At 39.0% G+C, this 18,395-nt stretch overlaps 1 protein-coding gene across 2 annotated transcripts in view; it reads right to left on the bottom strand.

The window, feature by feature from the left end:
* The window catches only part of Ccdc15 (coiled-coil domain containing 15), a 73,561-nt gene that overhangs the window by 21,666 nt on the left and 33,500 nt on the right, over positions 1–18,395 (bottom strand). For both annotated transcript variants that reach the window (XM_076924658.1, XM_076924656.1), the window contains exons 10-11: positions 14,699–14,794; positions 13,254–13,357 (exon numbers count right to left, since the gene is read on the bottom strand). In XM_076924658.1, the coding sequence (XP_076780773.1) occupies positions 13,254–13,357; positions 14,699–14,794 (200 nt within the window). The remainder of the gene's footprint in view (positions 1–13,253; positions 13,358–14,698; positions 14,795–18,395) is intronic.

Genomic DNA, 18,395 nt, shown 5'->3' on the forward strand with positions numbered 1-18,395 from the left:
CTCTGGGGATGCCAGATGCCTAGTTAGGGTTACTGTGGCTGTGACCTTGACCAGAAGCCATGTGGTTTATTAGGCTTACTCTTCCACAGAATAGCCCATCACTGAAGGAAGTCAGCATAGGAACTGAAATAGGGCTGCAGCCCAGAAGCAGAGCTGATGCAGAAGCCACAAACATTGCTGATTACTGGCTTGCTCACCCTGCTTTCTTATAGAACCCTGGACTACTAGCCCAAGGATGGCATCACCACAATAGGATGGGCCCTCCCCCATCAATCACTAATTAAGAAAATGCCCTACAGACCTATCATAGGGAGACATTTTTTTCAATTGTGGGTCCCTCCTTTCAGATGATTCTAGGCTTTGTCAAGTTGACATAAAACTAGCCAGCACAACAGGTATGTTTACGGTCATGACACTGATGGTGGTTTCATATATTACATATTTCAAAACTTACAAACTTTTGGTGCTGGGGAGCTGGCCCAGTCACTAAGTGTTTGTCATACCAGCATGAAGGTCTTAGTTTGGATATTCAGTACCCAAGAAAAAGGCAGGTGCAGTGGCATGTATCTGCCATCCCAGTACTGGCAAAGCAGAGACAGGCAGATCTTTGCAGGTCACTAGTCAGCTAGTCTAGCTGAAATGCTAAGCTCCAGGTTCAACAAAAGACCCTTTCTCATAAAATAAGGTAAAACCCGATGAAGAATGTACACATGTAAATACATGTGTGCACATGCACACACACACACAAAATATGTACACACACATACAAAACTCTTTATCAACTCTTATACTGTGCACACACAAAATATGTACACACATACAGAACTCTTTATCAACATCAATAAGTGATATCTAGTTAAATCTCCAATTATAACCAGAAAGCAAATTAGCAGTGAGTGCAATGAGAGAAATCATGAAAACATTCAGAAAGCTTTGACTAGGAAACATGACTTGCTAGGGTTATAACACAGTTGTAGAAAGTATGCTTAGCACCTGCAACACTGTGAGCTCAGTCCCCCAGAATGAGAATCATGGCTTGAGTGAAGGCTAGACCTCATAAATACATGCTGTCCAGGTCAACTGCTAAAAATTACTTCACAGCAAGTAAGATTATCATCTGTAAAGTAGTGGAGAACAAACTCATACTTACACTTTTCCCAAGATTGATTTACTCTACTTTATGTGTTTGATGCTCTGCTTGCAAGGTGTCAGATGCCCTGGAGCTGGGGTGGTTGTAAGCTCCAGGGGGAATTAAAGCCTCCATTTTATTAGATTAAATTAAGTTCTAGAAACCATTCTACAAAAACTAAAAGATCCGGCACCAGAAAAATAGGCAGGATATTGTCAGCATTCAGCCAATTCATCCATATTCTGACAGCTAACTACAAGCCACTCCCAGGAGAGAGAAATACAACCAACTTTAAATAAGGATTTTCTCAACTGCCTTCTCACATTTGCTGTATTTTCTGAGCTACCCCTGTAAATCTAAGTCAAGTATTTCCCAAAGCACATAAAAACTTTTTATGGTATGACTGAAACTGCAGTACAACATACAGGTATAATGGGGCAGAGGTGAGAAATCTCATTGTTGCAACCTGGGCACGGGAATCTCTTTATACCAGGAAAGACACACTTTAGAGGCATGTGAGGCACTGGCCTGGGGATGTGAGACAGGGGATGTGGAGAACCCAGCACAAGTGCACACACAGACTGCACTGACTACACGCTGCGCTCAGCATAAGCTGGAGAATGAGTGAAGACTGAAAACACACCGTATGGCAGGAGAGCCTAGGAGAGCAGCGGCTTTGGGCTAGGATCTACAAGCATAAAGAAGAGTTTGTTTTGTTTTGGGTTTTTTTCATTTTGTTCTTTTATGTTATGTTTTGTTTTGTTATGTCTTATTTTCCGAGACAGGGTTTCTCTGTGTAGCCCTGACTGTCTTGGCTGTTCTTGAATTCACAAAGATCTGCTTGCCTTGCCTCCTGAGTCCTGGGATTAAAGATAGGCTTTTTCACTTAAAAAAAAAAAAGTATTTCTTTTTATTTTATGTGTATGGGTGTTTGTCTATGTTTGTCTATGTACCACATGCATGCATGTGGTGCCCACAAAGAACAGAATGGCATTAGATCCCCTGAAACTGGAGTTACAGATGGTTGTTAACCACCATGTTGGTCTGGGGAACCAAACCTGGATCCTCTAGACGAACTACTGCTCTTAACTGCTGAGTCGTCTCTCCAGCCCTGCTCACTACTTCTTTATTTTACTGTGAACTATGCTGTGGTGACCAGAGCTTTTGAACATGGTTATAATTGGTGTATGAGCAATGTCATGGTGGCAACCAAGCATCTTTCCCCAATTCTGCTCTGTAATGATTCATCTTGATCAGTTCGACTGAATTGAGAACACATAGGGCACTAGTAAAACATTCTTTTGGTGTACCTACAAAGTGCATGTGCATACTAGAAGTGGGTTTCCAGAGACCATGGATGGAACACGCCTTTAATCCCAGCACTTGGTAAGCAGAAGCAGGCAGTTCAAGGACAGCCTTATATACAGATTGAGTTCCAGGACAGCCAGAATCAACTGTCTCTAAAACAAAACAGTAACAACAACAACAAAAACCAAAGCTCTTTGGCAACAACAATTAAAAAAAAAAGACTGAGGAAGCATGGGAGGACTTTCCTGTCCTTAATGACTTGTTCTCTCTTTGCTAACTCCTGTCTTGAAACTGTTCTTGCTCAGCCTTCAAACAAACTGTTTTTGCTAGGTTTCATCACAACCTCTCTGGACTCACCCTCCTCTGTCTACCCTGCAAGCTTGTCTCCTTCAAGCTCTAGTAGGTATTTCCCTTTTCTCATGATATTCTCACCCCAAGTGACTTAACCTATGGCTTCTGTTTCAGGTACCACCCACCGTCACCTATAACTCTCACAGACACAACAATGACATAGATTAGACCAGGATCCAAGTCTATTTATGTGTCAATTTGACATTTTCACTGGTATCTCACAGGCATTTTCTTAGGCAAAGAATCCATAGCTTTGGCCAGAATTCTCAGGATAAGAATTACCACCATAGAGTACTTTCAGAAAAGAACATAAAGTCCAAAATGATAGTGCTACCAAGGTTGATAAATAATCTGCTCTACAAACAAGTTTCTATTCTCTAATGCCTTCTAAGCTTTTTATGCAAACATACCCTTTACTGATACACAATAGAAACCTGAGAAAGTCAGAACAATGGTGTGAGTGCTTTTAGAACACTGATCTGGTAATAATAAAGGTATTCTCAAACCAATGTTAATTTTTCAATACAAGAGAGGTAAGAGTTAAGGGACTGCAAGATGGTCTATAAATTCAATAGAGTGGGCATCTGCACAGCTAAACAAGTAGATACTAACGTTTATACATCTAAAGTACACTCTAAAGACAAACTGAGAATCATAATGAAGCTGTATATAAAGTGACATAAAATATTACCTTCTAGCTGAGGAAACAATTGAAAAACTTTGGGTTTTTTTTTTTTTTTGAGACCTGGTCTCTTTAGGTAGCTGTGGCTGGCTTGGAACTCACTATATAGACCAGGCTGGCCTTAAACTCACAGATTCACCTGCCCCTGCCTCCCTAATTCTAGGATTAAAGGTGTGTACCGCCGCGCCCTACAAAAACTCTTCTCATTGCTTAGTCCTCTTCCATATAGCAAGGCGAAACACACCGCTAATTCTTTACATAGTCAAACTAAATAAAAGGCATAGAACTGAATGGGGTTATCTTTTGATTCCCTGGACTTTCTTCCTGTGCAATTATGGAAATCTGCCAACACTAATAATATGCTCAAATAAAAGGAATTTGGTTTCTGTGACTGAGAAACTAATTTATTCTTAAGTGAAAGAGGTGCTCTGCTAGAAAAACAGCTTCTCATAGAGGTGTAAGTCTGCCTCTGACTCACAGAACTAAATCCTAAAGTCTAACCCAGCACAGTCTCCATCTCTGCTCATACAACTTTCCTATCCAACCCTTTCCCCTACTCCCATTCCCTGATTCTCAAAGTACTACTCCTTAGCAATTTATTTAGCAAGGGCTAGGAATGGAGCTCAATTAGTAGGATGCTTGCATGGCATAAACCCCGGGCTCAGTACTCAGCACCGCAGTTCACACCGACAATCCCAGCACTTAGGAGATATATGCACCTACAGTCAGAAGCTCAGGGTTGTCCTCAGTTACATAGTGACCTCCAGACCAAGCTGAGCTATAGAAGACCCATCTCTAATAATGACAATGACAATAACAGGAAGGAGAATTTAGCATTTCCTCCTGAAATCTTTATGTGCCCCAGACTAAATGTATCCTCTACCCATACTTCCCTCCTGGGAGCTGTGTTTACCAGTACCTCATGCACTTGGGAGCACAGACCACAGGTAGGACTCAGCCTCAAATCCCCCTCGTGACACTGCCACCATGGTCTTGTCACGTGTGACAAGCCAAGTTAAAGATTTCTAAAGTCAGGTGATGGCACCAAATCTGGGATAAAGCCAGTTCTGCCACTTGTTACATATAATCTTATGTCAGGCAGACCGCCTAGCCTTTCTAGGGCTCATTTTCTCATCTTTAAAATAAAAAGAATAAAATATACCTTATCAAGTTACTGAAATCTGCAAATTAGCTAATACTCTAAAGTATGAGGAGTCATACCTAATACAGCTCAGACATTTGGTAGTGTCTGCTACCATGAAGGATGGCTGACTTGACTGAACACAGTGACCTGTAATACAGTACACACAGACTCACAAGGCTTTCATATATACTTTAAAATTAATTTTACTTTCTTGTCTTATTTCAATAACCTCCTAGCCATTAGTCTTCTCTATTCCCACAATGCCTTTAGCTGGGCTCCTAACTGTTCTCAGTATAAAGTCCAGCGTGCTCCCGACACACTACGATCTTGTCTTTGGGTTCTAAGGCTTACATCTTGCCCTTTATTTAGCTCTGTTCACATCAGAAATGTCTATTATCTCACAAATCGCTGCTTCTGCCTTGGCAGTCCTTTAACCTACAAGTCAGTCTTTATCTCATACAGTTCCTAGTAATTCAATACTAAGGTTTGAGAAGGCGTCCCTTCCTGCCACCCAGGCCCTCGGTTTTGGTTTAAAAACAGTTTCTGTGCTCTCACATCTTTTTTCTCTACTCTTCTTCCTTCCTTCCTTTTGAAAGATTTCATATATATAAAATCTGTCACTGTCTTCAGACACACCAGAAGAGGGCATCAGATCCCATTACAGATGGTTGTGAGCCACCATATGGTTGCTGGGAATTGAACTCAGGACCTCTGGAAGAGCAGTCAGTGCTCTTAATTGCTTAGCCATCTCTCCAGCCATCTTTTATTTCTTATAACAGCAGCCACCAACAGCTATTGAAAATGCACTACATTCCAAATTCTATGTCGTTCATTCACATAAGCTATTACCTTATTTTACTCAACACAGCACCTTTATGAGATATATTTATCCTCATGATATAAGGAGATAGGAAGCAGAGCTGGGAGTGGATGCTTTATAACTCTTAATACAAAGCACGATGATGATCGACTTATTTATCTGCTTCCGGTTTCCTCAGCCAAATCTACTGTTTTGAAGACTGGTATTGTAGTTTTCATTTCTCTTATCCCTTTATCTAAGACATCCACCAATAAATAGAAGCACCATAAGCAGCTGCTAAACTAATGGAAACCATATCATTTAATTCTCATAAGTAGGCCAAGAGAAGCAGTTATAAATTCATGCTTACAAAGCAAACACATGATTATTTTAGAAAGTGGTTTTTGCCTTCAAGTTAAAACACATAACCTCCATCAAAGAATGCATAATTTTAGTTTCTTCAACAAGAAAAAAGCAAAAAAAAAAAAAATTTAAATTATGTGTCAACAAGATGATTTAAGTCTTCTGTTGCCACCTGTAAAACAATCAGTAACTCTCATATTATTTTCTGATGTCAAGAATATAAATCTAGGGGATAAGGTTATCTAGAAGTCGGTGCTTTAAAAAAAAAAAAAAAAAAAAAAAAAAAAAACCTTAAGGAAAATTGTTTGTTTTTTAAAGGCCAGTAGTCCTGCTAAATAAAAATTCACCACTAATTATGCCACGTGTCCTAAGATTTAGGTTAGACATCAAACCTATAGAAGAGACATATTGGTTTCAGTTAAGTAAAGTGAGCTAAATGCATTTCTAGTCTGTCTTTAACCTAATGGCCCCACAAAGAACTGGAAGATATCTTTAATGTTAATTAGACCATAATTATGGCTAAAAGATAAGATGTAGTAAGATAAACCTGGCATAAGGATTACTTCCTCAGAGCTAATATTCTTACTTAGATCCTAGTGTTGTTATGAGAAAGATTATATAACCACAGTTCTGAAGACCATTGAGAACAGAGATGACCTGAGCTATGGGTGCAGTGGTTAGTTGACTGCTTGCCTAAAATACACAAAGCTGCAGGTTCAATCCAAGCAAGCCTGCAATTTCAGAAATGGAGAGGTAGAGGCAGAAGGCTCAGGAGTTCAAGGTCACCCACCACTGCATGGTCAGTTCAATAGCAACCTCAGCTACATGAAACCCTACTTCAGAAAGAAAAAAAAAAAAACTGTTAAGATATTAGAGCTCTACCAAAAACTACACTAGATAACCTCATAAGGACTTTTTCCAGGACCCACCAACCTAGCCTGACACATACACACACACACTGTCTCTCCCTCTTCCCCCCTTGGCATGTTTTATCAAGTGGCTTTCAGACAAGAGTATCATCAGTATCGTTACATACCTTGGAAGTGGGATATACATATAAGAAAAAAGACATACACAAAATAACAAACACCTCAGAGGAAATCCAGTCTCACCAGTGAAATGTCACATAAAAGCTTCCTGTGTCCTTGTACACTCTACTATGAAAAAAAAAAAAAAAAAAAAAAAAAGAAATACAGAATCTGCCAAAGTATCCTGGTTAAGCCTGTGATTCTAGCATTCAGGAGCAGTGATAGGAGGCCACAGACAACATGAGATGAAGAGATGGGCCAGTGGTTAAGAGTAGGTCTTACTCTTGTAGATCACTAGAGTTCAATTCTCAGCACTCGCTCGTATACCTCCAGCTCCAGGGAATCAAACACACGTGCACACACACGCGTGCACACACACATGCACAGACACACATATATATACATACTTACAAATAAATCTTTAAAACAAAACTGATGAAGGGAAGGTAGTGAAGGAGAATTGTCACAAAGAGGAGGAGGAAGGAGTGCAAAGGCAAAAGGCAGAGGAGAAGAAATAACATAGGGGTTGACAATTTAGCTCAGTAGTCAAGTGTGTGACTAGCAGGTACAAGGCTAGGCTTAGGGTCTGACCCATGGTAAGTGTAACAGTCAATCAATCAATCAATCATGTTGGGCATGGTAGTATAAGCCTGAAGTTATAGCACCAGGCAGATGAAATTTGAGAGTAATCTGGCATATATAGTGAAATCCTATCTCTCTCTCTCACTCTCTCTTTTTTTTGGGGGAGGGGGGGTTCAAGACAGGGTTTCTCTGTGTAGCCCTGGCTGTCCTGGAACTCACTCTGTAGACCAGGCTGGCCTCGAACTCAGAAATCTGCCTGCCTCTGCCTCCAAAGTGCTGGGATTAAAGGCATGCCCCACCACTGCCCGGCATGAAATTTTATCTCAAAGAGGCAAGGCCCAGGGAGCCCTAATGGAGGCCTCTGGCTTATGTGTGCCTGATCTGCCACCAGAATTGCCCTGTTTTCTATCATGGCTTCCCTATGGCATTGATTTTGAGATTAGTGTGTACTCCGTACTGTGCATGCCATGCCATTAAGCAGTACCTGAAATACCTCAGCACATTTGAGAACACTGTTATGTTGCAAATTGCAGAGTTCTTCATAGAAAGTTTCCTGCTCTTAAAACAAAGACTTTTTATATGTTCCTACATCATTCCTCAAGATGAAATTATTGTATCTTAAGATTGTATTAGCTGGAAAGTTCCAAGTTAGTAAATCTTTAGATTGTATTGTGTTAGAATATTTCATTTTAAAAAACTGTTCTTAAAAGTTGGTAACTGAATTTCATTTAAAAAAAAAACATTAAATACTTTTTGGCTTGGGATTAGAGAATAATTTCTAGCAACATCTAACAAGGCCAGGAACACACTTCAGCCATTGTGTACTACGAATTTATTTGACGTGCACTCTCACCATTAATGATTATCAAGTCAGCATTTAATTATTTATGTAGAACTGAGTGAGCACACCCATTTCACTGGTGTGCAAATGTGCTCATCTTTAATACATGGCAGAAGTTTAGTATTATGCTGTCTCTATATAATTACATATATGAGTATATAATGAAAGTAAATTTATGATTTGTCAGTACATTTTCAGCTATACACCACTTATAAAACTGTATACCCAGGTTTGCATAAAGATGGGTACCGAGAATAAAACATTAAAGAATGACCCCTGCTTTGAGCAATGTAATTAACATTTTTGGGTCCCCTTTTCTCCATCTGTTTGTCTTCTATTTCTTAAACTTTGTGGCAGTGATACAGACTCTTTACTGTAATTTTTATTAAATGCCAGGCACAAAAGTAAATCTACTATATATATTTCTCCAATTCATGTAATCATCATTCCAGAAAATAGGTATTATACCCATTTCAGAGGGCTGAGGTAGAGTGCCTGCAAGCATTGGGACCCATGTAAAAAGCCAGGCATGGGAACCCTGCACTAGAGAATAGAAACAAAGATCCCAGGGGCTATCCTAGCCAAAATATCAAACTCTAGGTTCAATGAAGAACTGTGTCTCAAAACTAAAGTGGAGCATAACAGAGGTAGACACCGGTCTCATCCACCTCTGACCTTTATATGCCCTACAAAAAAAATTAAAAGTTAAGACCATATTTCATGGTGAGAAACTGTAAGCTTCCATGTTTAAGTCTGAAATAACCAAGACTGGTTCTTCAACCATTTTCTTTCAACATTGTATTGGGAGCCTTAGCAAATGCAATCAGACAAGAAAAGGAAATAAAGGCCAGTGACTCGGAAGCTAATGTCTGTGTTCAAAGACAGTAGTATGTCATCTATATAGACGTTCTAAAGAATCACCAAAAACAACTCTTGGAACTAATATTAACAGCAAGGTTATATTGACAGCCATTTTCCTATGTCAATAAGGAACAGGGAAAAAGCAGATTGTAAAAAAATATATTTATGGTAGTAATCAAAAGGAAGAAGATTTGATTATGCTAGTAGTCAAAAAAAAAGAGGGGAGGAGGGGAAAGAAAAGAGAAGAGAGAACAAAGCAGAGCTAGGAAGGCGCAGCAACTGACAACACTGCTGCTCCTTCAGAGGAGCCTGCTTTAATTCAAGCACCCACATGGCAGCTCACAACTGTCTGTAACTCCAGTTCCAAGAGATTTGATTCTGGCTTTTGACTTATGTAGGCAACAGGTATGCACCCATGTATACACAGACATATATGTGAGCAACACACTCACACACATAAAATAATAAAACTACCACCCCCAATCAATCAATCAAACAAACAAAAAGACCCCCGCCCCAGTTATAAAGCCAAACAAGTACTTAGGGACTCAGATAAAGTAACTGTAAAGTTTGTGAAGCAAGAAGAGAGCTGAAACGATGTACAAGGAAAAGAATGAAGGCGGACGGCTGAAGCTCCAGACTGAACTCGCATGTAAAACATTCCAAAGGAATGAACAAACGGATTAGTAGAACAGAGAGTTCAGAAGTACATAAATACAATTAACTGACTTTTCACAAAGGAGCAAAGGAACATAATGAAGAAAAAACAGTCTTTTCAATAATGGTGCTGGAAAAAACCCGAGTGTCTTCATGCAAAATAAATTAAACACAGACTTTGTATTACTTATAAAAACTTGGGGGTTGGAGAGATGGCTCAGCAGTTAAGAGCACTGACTGTTCTTCCAGAGGTCCTGAGTTCAATTCCCAACAACCACATGGTGGCTCACAACCATCTGTATGGGATATGATGCCCTCTTTTGGTGTGTCTGAAGAGAGTAACAGTGTATGCATACATAAAATAAATTAAAAAATTAAAATATTTTTTAAAAAATAAATAAAATAAAAATAAAATAAATTAATCCAAACAGTTCAGCTAGGTATGCTGACACATATCTATAATCCCAGAGCTTCAGTGCCTTAAACAGAAAGATTATGAGTTCAAGACCAATCTGATTTCAACTGCAAGATCCTGTTTTCAAAAAAAACACAAAGCAAAACAACAACAACAACAAAAGCAAAAAACCACTTGTCAAGCGGGCATGGTGTAGTCAAGAACTAGACTCTCAGTACTGAGGAGAGCAGAAAGTAGTAACGACAGCTCAGGATTATTCTTAAATACACTGAGTTCCAGGCCAGCCTGGGTCTTGTCTAAAAAAAAAAAAAAAAAAAAAAAAAAAAACAAAACAAAACCTACCTAAAATGAACATAAAACCATACAGCTCCTAGAAGATAACAGGACTGACAAAGCTAGATGATTTGCATGCGGCAGAATTAATCCACAGAAAAGAAATGATAAATTAGATTTTGTTAAAATCTTCTGCTCTGAAAAGACACCGTCAAAGGGATGAAAAGACATGACAAGAGACTGAATGAAAATATTTCAAAAGATTTTACAAAGACCTTGTACTCCACATATACATACACAAAAATTCTTTAAAGTCAAAATAAAATAATGGTATCATTGAAATGGAGAAAGGGAGCCTGTGCTTCCTCTCCTGACTTGCACTCACGGTGCTGAAAGGGACTAGGCACGTGACTGAAGGAGCAAAATAAACATCAATATCACACAGCTACAAACATTGTAACTTACAGCAAAGACCTGCCTGCAAGGTATACTGTGCAATAGTGGCACGAATGTCATGGAGTGACCAACCACCTTCTGATCGGGTTTTAAGACCCACTCCAAGATGGAACCCACACCCAGTACTGCTAAAGTGCCTGAGAACCTGAGACTAGACAGGTGATGAACCTAAAGGAATTTTATCTTGAGCCTAATTCTATTATTCTGCTAAAGGAACATAGCAATAAAATGACTCCTAATGACATACTGTTATACCCATAGAGGGGGAATCACTCAATTCGCATTTGAAAAGACTCTTCCTGCAGTAGATGAAACTAACATTGACATCCACAACTAGACCGTGTGCAGAGAGAGAGTGAGACTTTGGAGTAGTCAGGCCTCAACAGGATGTCTTTACCAAACCCCTCCCCTCAAGGCTCAGAGTCTTTGTGAAGAGGAAACAGAAAAAGTGCAAGAGTCAGAGGTGGGGGTGGGGTTGGCTCTAAAGAAAAAGCATTTTCCAGACACAGGCTGATACACATATGAACTCAAAGAGACCAAGAAAGCATGCACAGGACCTACACAGGTTCAAACCAGAAAATCCCATCACTGAGAAAGGGACATGGACACGAAGTGCCATACCTAACCAAGAAGCTATTTGCAACTGTCACCTGATAGGAAAAGAAAAACCAGATTTTTTTCAAATGGAGTCTCACTGGGTATTATCAACTACCCCATGCCCAGGAGTACCTAGCCAACAAAAAACAGATTTCAGTGTACTTTTTGTTTTGTTTGTTTGTTTTTTGGTCTTATTGGTTTTCTTTTTTTTTTTAAGTTTGTTTTGATGTTTTCGGTTTGTTTGTTTTGAAAAAGAGAAAGAACATAAAATCACATGGATAGGGAGGTGGGAAGATCTATGGGGAATTGAAGACAGGAAAGAATATGATCAAAAGATATTGTACAAAAAAATTAATAAAAATATAAACATAAAAAATAAAAACAAATGACCCAATTAAAAATTAGACAACAGATCTTAAGAGACACAGAACCCAAGAAGATAAGCAGATGGCAAGTAAGCATGTGGCAAGACACTGCATATCCCGGGTCACCAGGGAGCTGAGCTGTGACAGTGAGATACCACTCGTCTAATACATGTTGATTAGAATGTCCAGGCTCCAAACCCTGACAACACCAAATGCTGACACGAACATGAGCAAACAGGAATTCTCTCACTGCTGGTGGGAATGCAAAAGCGACACCGTGGAAGACAATATGGAAGTTTCTTACAAAGATAAAGCACACTTGGCACATTATCTAGAAATCACACTTTGTATTTCCCCAACTGAGCCAGCAATATATGTCCTTGGGAAAAACTCACACAGCAGTTGTTACAGGAGCTTTATTCAGAAGTACCAAATCGTAATAGCATCTAAGAAGTCCTTAAGCAGGCAAAAGGATACTTACAACAGTTCTACATCAAGAAGGCAGACTACTATTTAGTTCTTTTTTTTTTTTTTTAAATTAAATATTTTTTAAAACAGCTATTTGGCCAATAAGATGTATCAACCAGTAAAAGTGTTCGCCAGCAAGCTTGCCAGCCTGAGATTGACCCTTAGGATGCAAGGGAACTGACCCATAGGCTATCTTCTGACATCCACATGTGTGAGCACCGCCCCCATACAAACAACACATTTGTAAAAGAAACAACTATGGAAACATGAAAAGGAAGTGCAGGAACCTTAGATGATGGTGCCATAGGAAACTGACCTGAAAAGCCCAGACACCGAAGGAAGTCAAACCACAGAGCAGAGGAGGGATGGCCTTAGAGGGAAGAAATGGCCAAGCACAGGTTTTCAGGGCAATGGAAATAATTATATAACAGACTGTCCTAGTGGAAAAGCTGTACACTAACAGGAGGTGGGAGGTTATTTGGAGGTTACTCCATCACTCGATTATACTATGAACTTAAAAACTGTTCTAAAAAATTAAGTTTATTTTAAAAAATCAAACAAGTAAGACATGGTAGTGCACAGAGGCAGGAGGATGACTACAAATTTGGAGTTAGCTTGGCCTAGAGAATAAGTTCCTACAAAGTGAATGTGTCTCAAAAAAAAAAAAAAAAGAAAAAAAGAAAAAAGAAAAGAAGAAGGACTACAGCCTGATAATTGCTCCTCTTCCCTCTCCTCCTGTTTTTTCTTTTGGGTAGTGAGTGGTATGATGGCTGGGACTGAGCCCAGGCTGCCACGAGTGCTAAGCGTAGGTTTTACCACCGAGCTACAGTAGGAGCCCAGACGTGGGGACTTCTAACCCTCAGTGTTATGTTAGCAAGCGTTCCATTGCCCTGACTGGTCACTTCAGTCTCAGAATGAGAATCCAAGCACTTACTTTTCAATCCTCCTCTTTTGTTCCTTTTGTCTGTTCTGTTCTTTCACTTGTTCTCTCTCAATATCCATGAAAAGCCTCCTGTGTCTCAGATATTGCTTTTGACGCTAAAGGAAAGAAGTTAAAATTATCAAGCCCATTCAGACAACTTTGCAAAGAAGGGTAATACTTTTATTCTAAAGAAGAGAAAACTGTCAGATAATGAAGTTACATGTGATAAAATCATTAACTTCCTTCTAGATTAACAATGGAACTGTTTTCAAGTACATAGCTATTTTGTTAATAGACAAACTAGTAAAAGTGAAAATTTAGTAAAAACTGAAGTAGTTAATATGATCTGAACACACACACACACACACACACAGAGGAGTGTATCAGACTGCCCTCAGTATAGTCCACTTGTCAATGATACCTAGGAAATTGTTATACTTGACACAATAAGGTACATACTATATTTACTCTGTGCTTTCAAGAAGTATCATAAAAGCAGGGCCACAGAGAAGGAAGGGAGGGATTCTGTAATAGAACAATAGCTCATTTAACCTGTAAAGACTAAACTCACATCACAAAATATACCCCAAGCCCAGCCACACATGATAAGAGAAGCACAAAGAGATGAGATATCGTGCTCATAAACAGAATGAACGTAATAAAAGCAAGTGCTCCCATACTGTGCACGATCCGTTTATGCCTCTGGATTAGCATATTCCCTTTCAAGGACACAGGCTACTCAAAGAGATGACATATCTACACATACACTTGGTAAAAGAATCTTAATTTGAAGAGTGACTCTCATTATTGAAGATGCATCAGAAGAATGTTTCTCATTTGACACTGGCATGTGGCTGGCCAGGATTTAAAACTATTAGTTTAAACTACCTTTTCACTGAAGGGCCATGGAAGAAACATATAAAAGTATCCCCTTACATAAGTTATAGTTATGTGTCAAGTATGTACAGCTAGAAAGTCACTTGAATCAAATCTTTGATTTCACACAAATGCAGCTTAAATCCCAAATACCTGTAAGAGAAGTTAAGCATATCATACTGACTTAACATCTTCAGAATTTCTGATTTTTCTTTTCCATTTTTAAAAAATATTTATTTATTTTTATATGTTCTAGCAGGCAACATGCATTTTGGCTACTCAAATCCTTCATGTCTCTTGTGCATGCTGGTAAAGTGTTCTGCATGTATGTGTGTCTGTGTACCAAGTGCATACAGCACTTGCAAAGGCCAGAAGAAGGCATCAGGTCATCTGAGGCTGTGCTATGGGTGGTTGTGAGCCACCATGTAGGGCTGGGAACTCAACTCAGGCTCTCTCAAGAAGCAGCATGTGGTCTTCCCTGCTAAGCTATCTCTCCAGCCCCAGAGTCTGTTGTCTAATGAGTTAGACTGGTGAGCTGCTTCCAGCTTCACACAGAATTCAGAAGCAGCACCCTCGCATACCTCTTTTTTGTCTTCTTCTTGATCCACTCCAGACTGAAATGCCACCAGAGGCTGCTGTTCAGTGCTCAGTCCCGACCGATACTCCTCATAGACCTGCTACAAAGTCCAATGACAAAATGTGACAAAACTACCAAAAGCTCTGTGAATCCTCTCGATTACTTACTACATCTTCTAGAAAAGTCTCAATGTTAGTTGGTACACCTACCTAAGCATTTTATAAGCCAAGCAATAATTTCTAACTTTTAAAAAGGAAAAAAAAATTACTTTAAAATTCCTTATTTTAAAAATTACTGGTCTTCAGTACTATGGGAAGACTATGAAGCCAGACCATTCTAGGCAATAGAATCTTTTGGAGGTGATGAAAGTGTTTTCATACTGACTGTGCAGGTTCAATCCTGTGAGTACTCACAAAATATTGAACTGTACACTTGTACTCACTCTCATACTCACAAATTACACACTCATTCAGATCTGTAAGGAACCCCAACATTTCCAGCACTTACGTAGTCCTTTGCAGACATGCAGAGACATGAAAGATGTGAGTAAAAAGAACGTATGGTGTCAGCTGGGCTGTTTCAGCGCTCATGACATAAATACGCATCTTTTCTGCAGTCTACTTGGTGACAAATTTGATGTGGTTTTGTGCATTTTTGTTGGTAATTTCTCTGGTAACATGATCCCCCTATTATACTGCAGATATATTCTCACTCCTAAACATAGAAAGGTTGTGATATAGATTCAATTTCTAGCACAAGAGACATGTGCGTGCAGTGGGTAGGGGTTATGACGTGTCTCACAGAGAAAATGCATGTGAGATAAGTTTTATTCAGGGTTGAGTTATGATGCTGCTGGCTGAGATCAACGTTAGGGATCAATCACATATATTTTCTTTTTGTGGTGCTGGGGCTGAAACCAGGGGCTTGTGCACATGAAGCAAACACTCTACTACTGGGTTATATCCCCAGCCAAACCATATAAATTAAATCAAGACCTTTACATAGAAATATGTAAAACAAATTTAAAATGTATATTAACTAAATGACTATAAATAAGCCATGGTACACATGGTCAGATGCTCTAGATAAGGAAGCAGAGACCATTCAGTGTGGAAGAGACAGTCTCTTCAACAAATAGTATTAGGGAAATGGCTATTCACATAAAAAACATGAAGCTCAGCCTTTAGCATCTACCATCTACAAAACTTAACTCAACATAAATCAGATCAGGAGATGTAAACAATATAAGAAAGCAAACCAATATATATGTGTATATATACACATAAACATATATACATGTATACATATACACATACATATATACATATACACATACATATACATTCTATATACATATATATACATATATACATATACACATACATATATATACACATACATAGAGGGGAAAGCTATTTAACACCAGAGTTGGCAATTTCCTGAATATGATACAAAAAAATATAGGTAACATTAAAAAACAAACAAACTGGACTACATTAATACTTGCATACAAATGGATACTCGCAGAGTAAAAAGGTAACACAGGAAATGGAAGAAATTTTCAAATCAGGTATGCTTGGAATATGACATGCTCCCCCATCTCTCCAGATGTTCATATACTGGTCCCAGGTATTGGTGCTATTTTGGTAGGCTTTAGAACGTTTAGGAGGTAGAGCCCAGTTGAAGGAAGTAGCTCACTGGGAATGTGACAGTGAAGGTTATACTGAGTCCCCAGGCTCTTCCTCTCCTGTCTACCATGACTTGAACTCCCCCTTCACATATAGCTGCCACAATGATATTTTACCCAAGTACCTGGGACCAAGAAACTATGGAGTGAACCTTTCAAAATCATAAACCAAAATAAATGATTCCTCCTTTAACTTGTTGTCCCAGAGATCAGAAGTATTATAAGCCCCAGAGTAGGTTAAGTAACTCAGACACTATTAAGTCTGTTAACCGAAACTGAATGGGTTAACTTATGCCCTAACAACAGAGCAAATCTATTTGTCATTGTGTCTGTTTTGCCTTGCTCCCTTGTGACCCACTTTCCAAATACTTGACACAGCCATCAGCCTTCCCTAAAAAGAAAAGTAAGGGGAAACGTCCAAGAAAGCCACCAGTGGGAGGACTTCCTATTCATCAGCATGAAGTTTAAAGGAACCAGAAATCCCTGGTATTCTTGGTGACCTATGGACAGCCGCAAAATCATGTAACACAATCAATTACTACAAGAGCTGTCAGGCTATGGGTAGAGCCCCAAAGAAGAACACTTGTCCAGCAAGCATGAGGCCCTGAGTTCCCACCACAAACACACAAAAAATTAATCAGCACTCCATGGCTCACCTGGCTACAGATAAATTTAGACTCCCAGAACCACCATGGAAGCTTGCCAGCTTGTAACCTCTGACAAGACGGAACCTGGGTATGAAAAGCCTTCCATCTCAGATTTGCTAGCTTGTAAACAAAGTTTTTTTCCTCCCATCACTGCCTCTCTACTTACTGAATTCAGCAACAGGAAGAGACATTTCAGTGTTATATACCAATGTGTGTTAGAGCATATTTACAAACAACCCAAGTGTCCACTAGTGGATGAATACAACGTAACACACACATATGTGTATTAAAGTGAAAACACTGTACTATGCTATAGCATCATGCTAAATGAAGCAGGGCAGCCACAAGAGGACAAACACTGTATAAAGCTATGTCATGAGGTACTTAAAGAATCAGTCTCCGAGACTGGAAGAAGGATGGTGCAGCAGGAGAGAGTGGCAGGCTTTTGTTTAATTGGTATAGAGTTCCAGATATATATGGGTAAAAAATGTTTTAGAGACAGACGGTTGACAGGCTGTCTAATATCATAAAGGTACTTACTACCACTGGAGCACATATTTGAAAATGTTTAAAATAAGCTGAGTGGTGACTGATACCTGTAATTCCAATATTCAGAGACTGAGATAAGATTTCATGTTTAAGGCTAATCTGGGCTCTATATGCTATATATGAAGAGTCTGTTTCAAAAATTCAAAAATTTACTTATATTATAAATAAAAATGGTTTACATGGCAGTTTGTTACATGTCTTAAATACTCATGTATTCTGGGAGCACAGGGTCCCAGGTACTCACTCATCAAGTACTATACTACTGTCCCCAGCCCTCTGTGGTTTGCTAGTGTTTAAACATTCCACAAGAATTTATCCGGTGATTACATGCACATATCCCAACATTTTGTTTTAAATGTTTTATAAGGTTTTCATCATATAAGAAACAAAGAATTACTTCTTCATATTTCATTATTTCTTCCCTGTATTCATTTTAAAGATTTTTTTCCTTTTAAAACTTGTCTATGGATGAAACTATCTCCCAGGCACCTGTGATAATGCCTGCATGCATTTCTGTTTGTCATACTCTGGGTTAGGGGTGAGTTTGGAGCAGTGTCTGTCCTGCTACTGGCTTCCAGTGGCTAAAAGAAGCCATAGACATAAGAAGTTAGAAACACCTCCAAGAGGGTATAAGTAGACCTAAATGTTTATATATCTCTACTACACATAAAAATATAGTATCAGAATTCGATAGTTGAGGTTTATAAAGCTGACTAATCGATATACAATGTCATTATATAAAAATGTATGTGATACACAACCCAACAAAACCCATTTGAATGAATGCATATATACATGTGTGTGTGCATATATATATA

The sequence above is a fragment of the Arvicanthis niloticus genome, chromosome 26 (genome assembly GCF_011762505.2).
Source record: "Arvicanthis niloticus isolate mArvNil1 chromosome 26, mArvNil1.pat.X, whole genome shotgun sequence".
NCBI lineage: Eukaryota > Metazoa > Chordata > Mammalia > Rodentia > Muridae > Arvicanthis > Arvicanthis niloticus.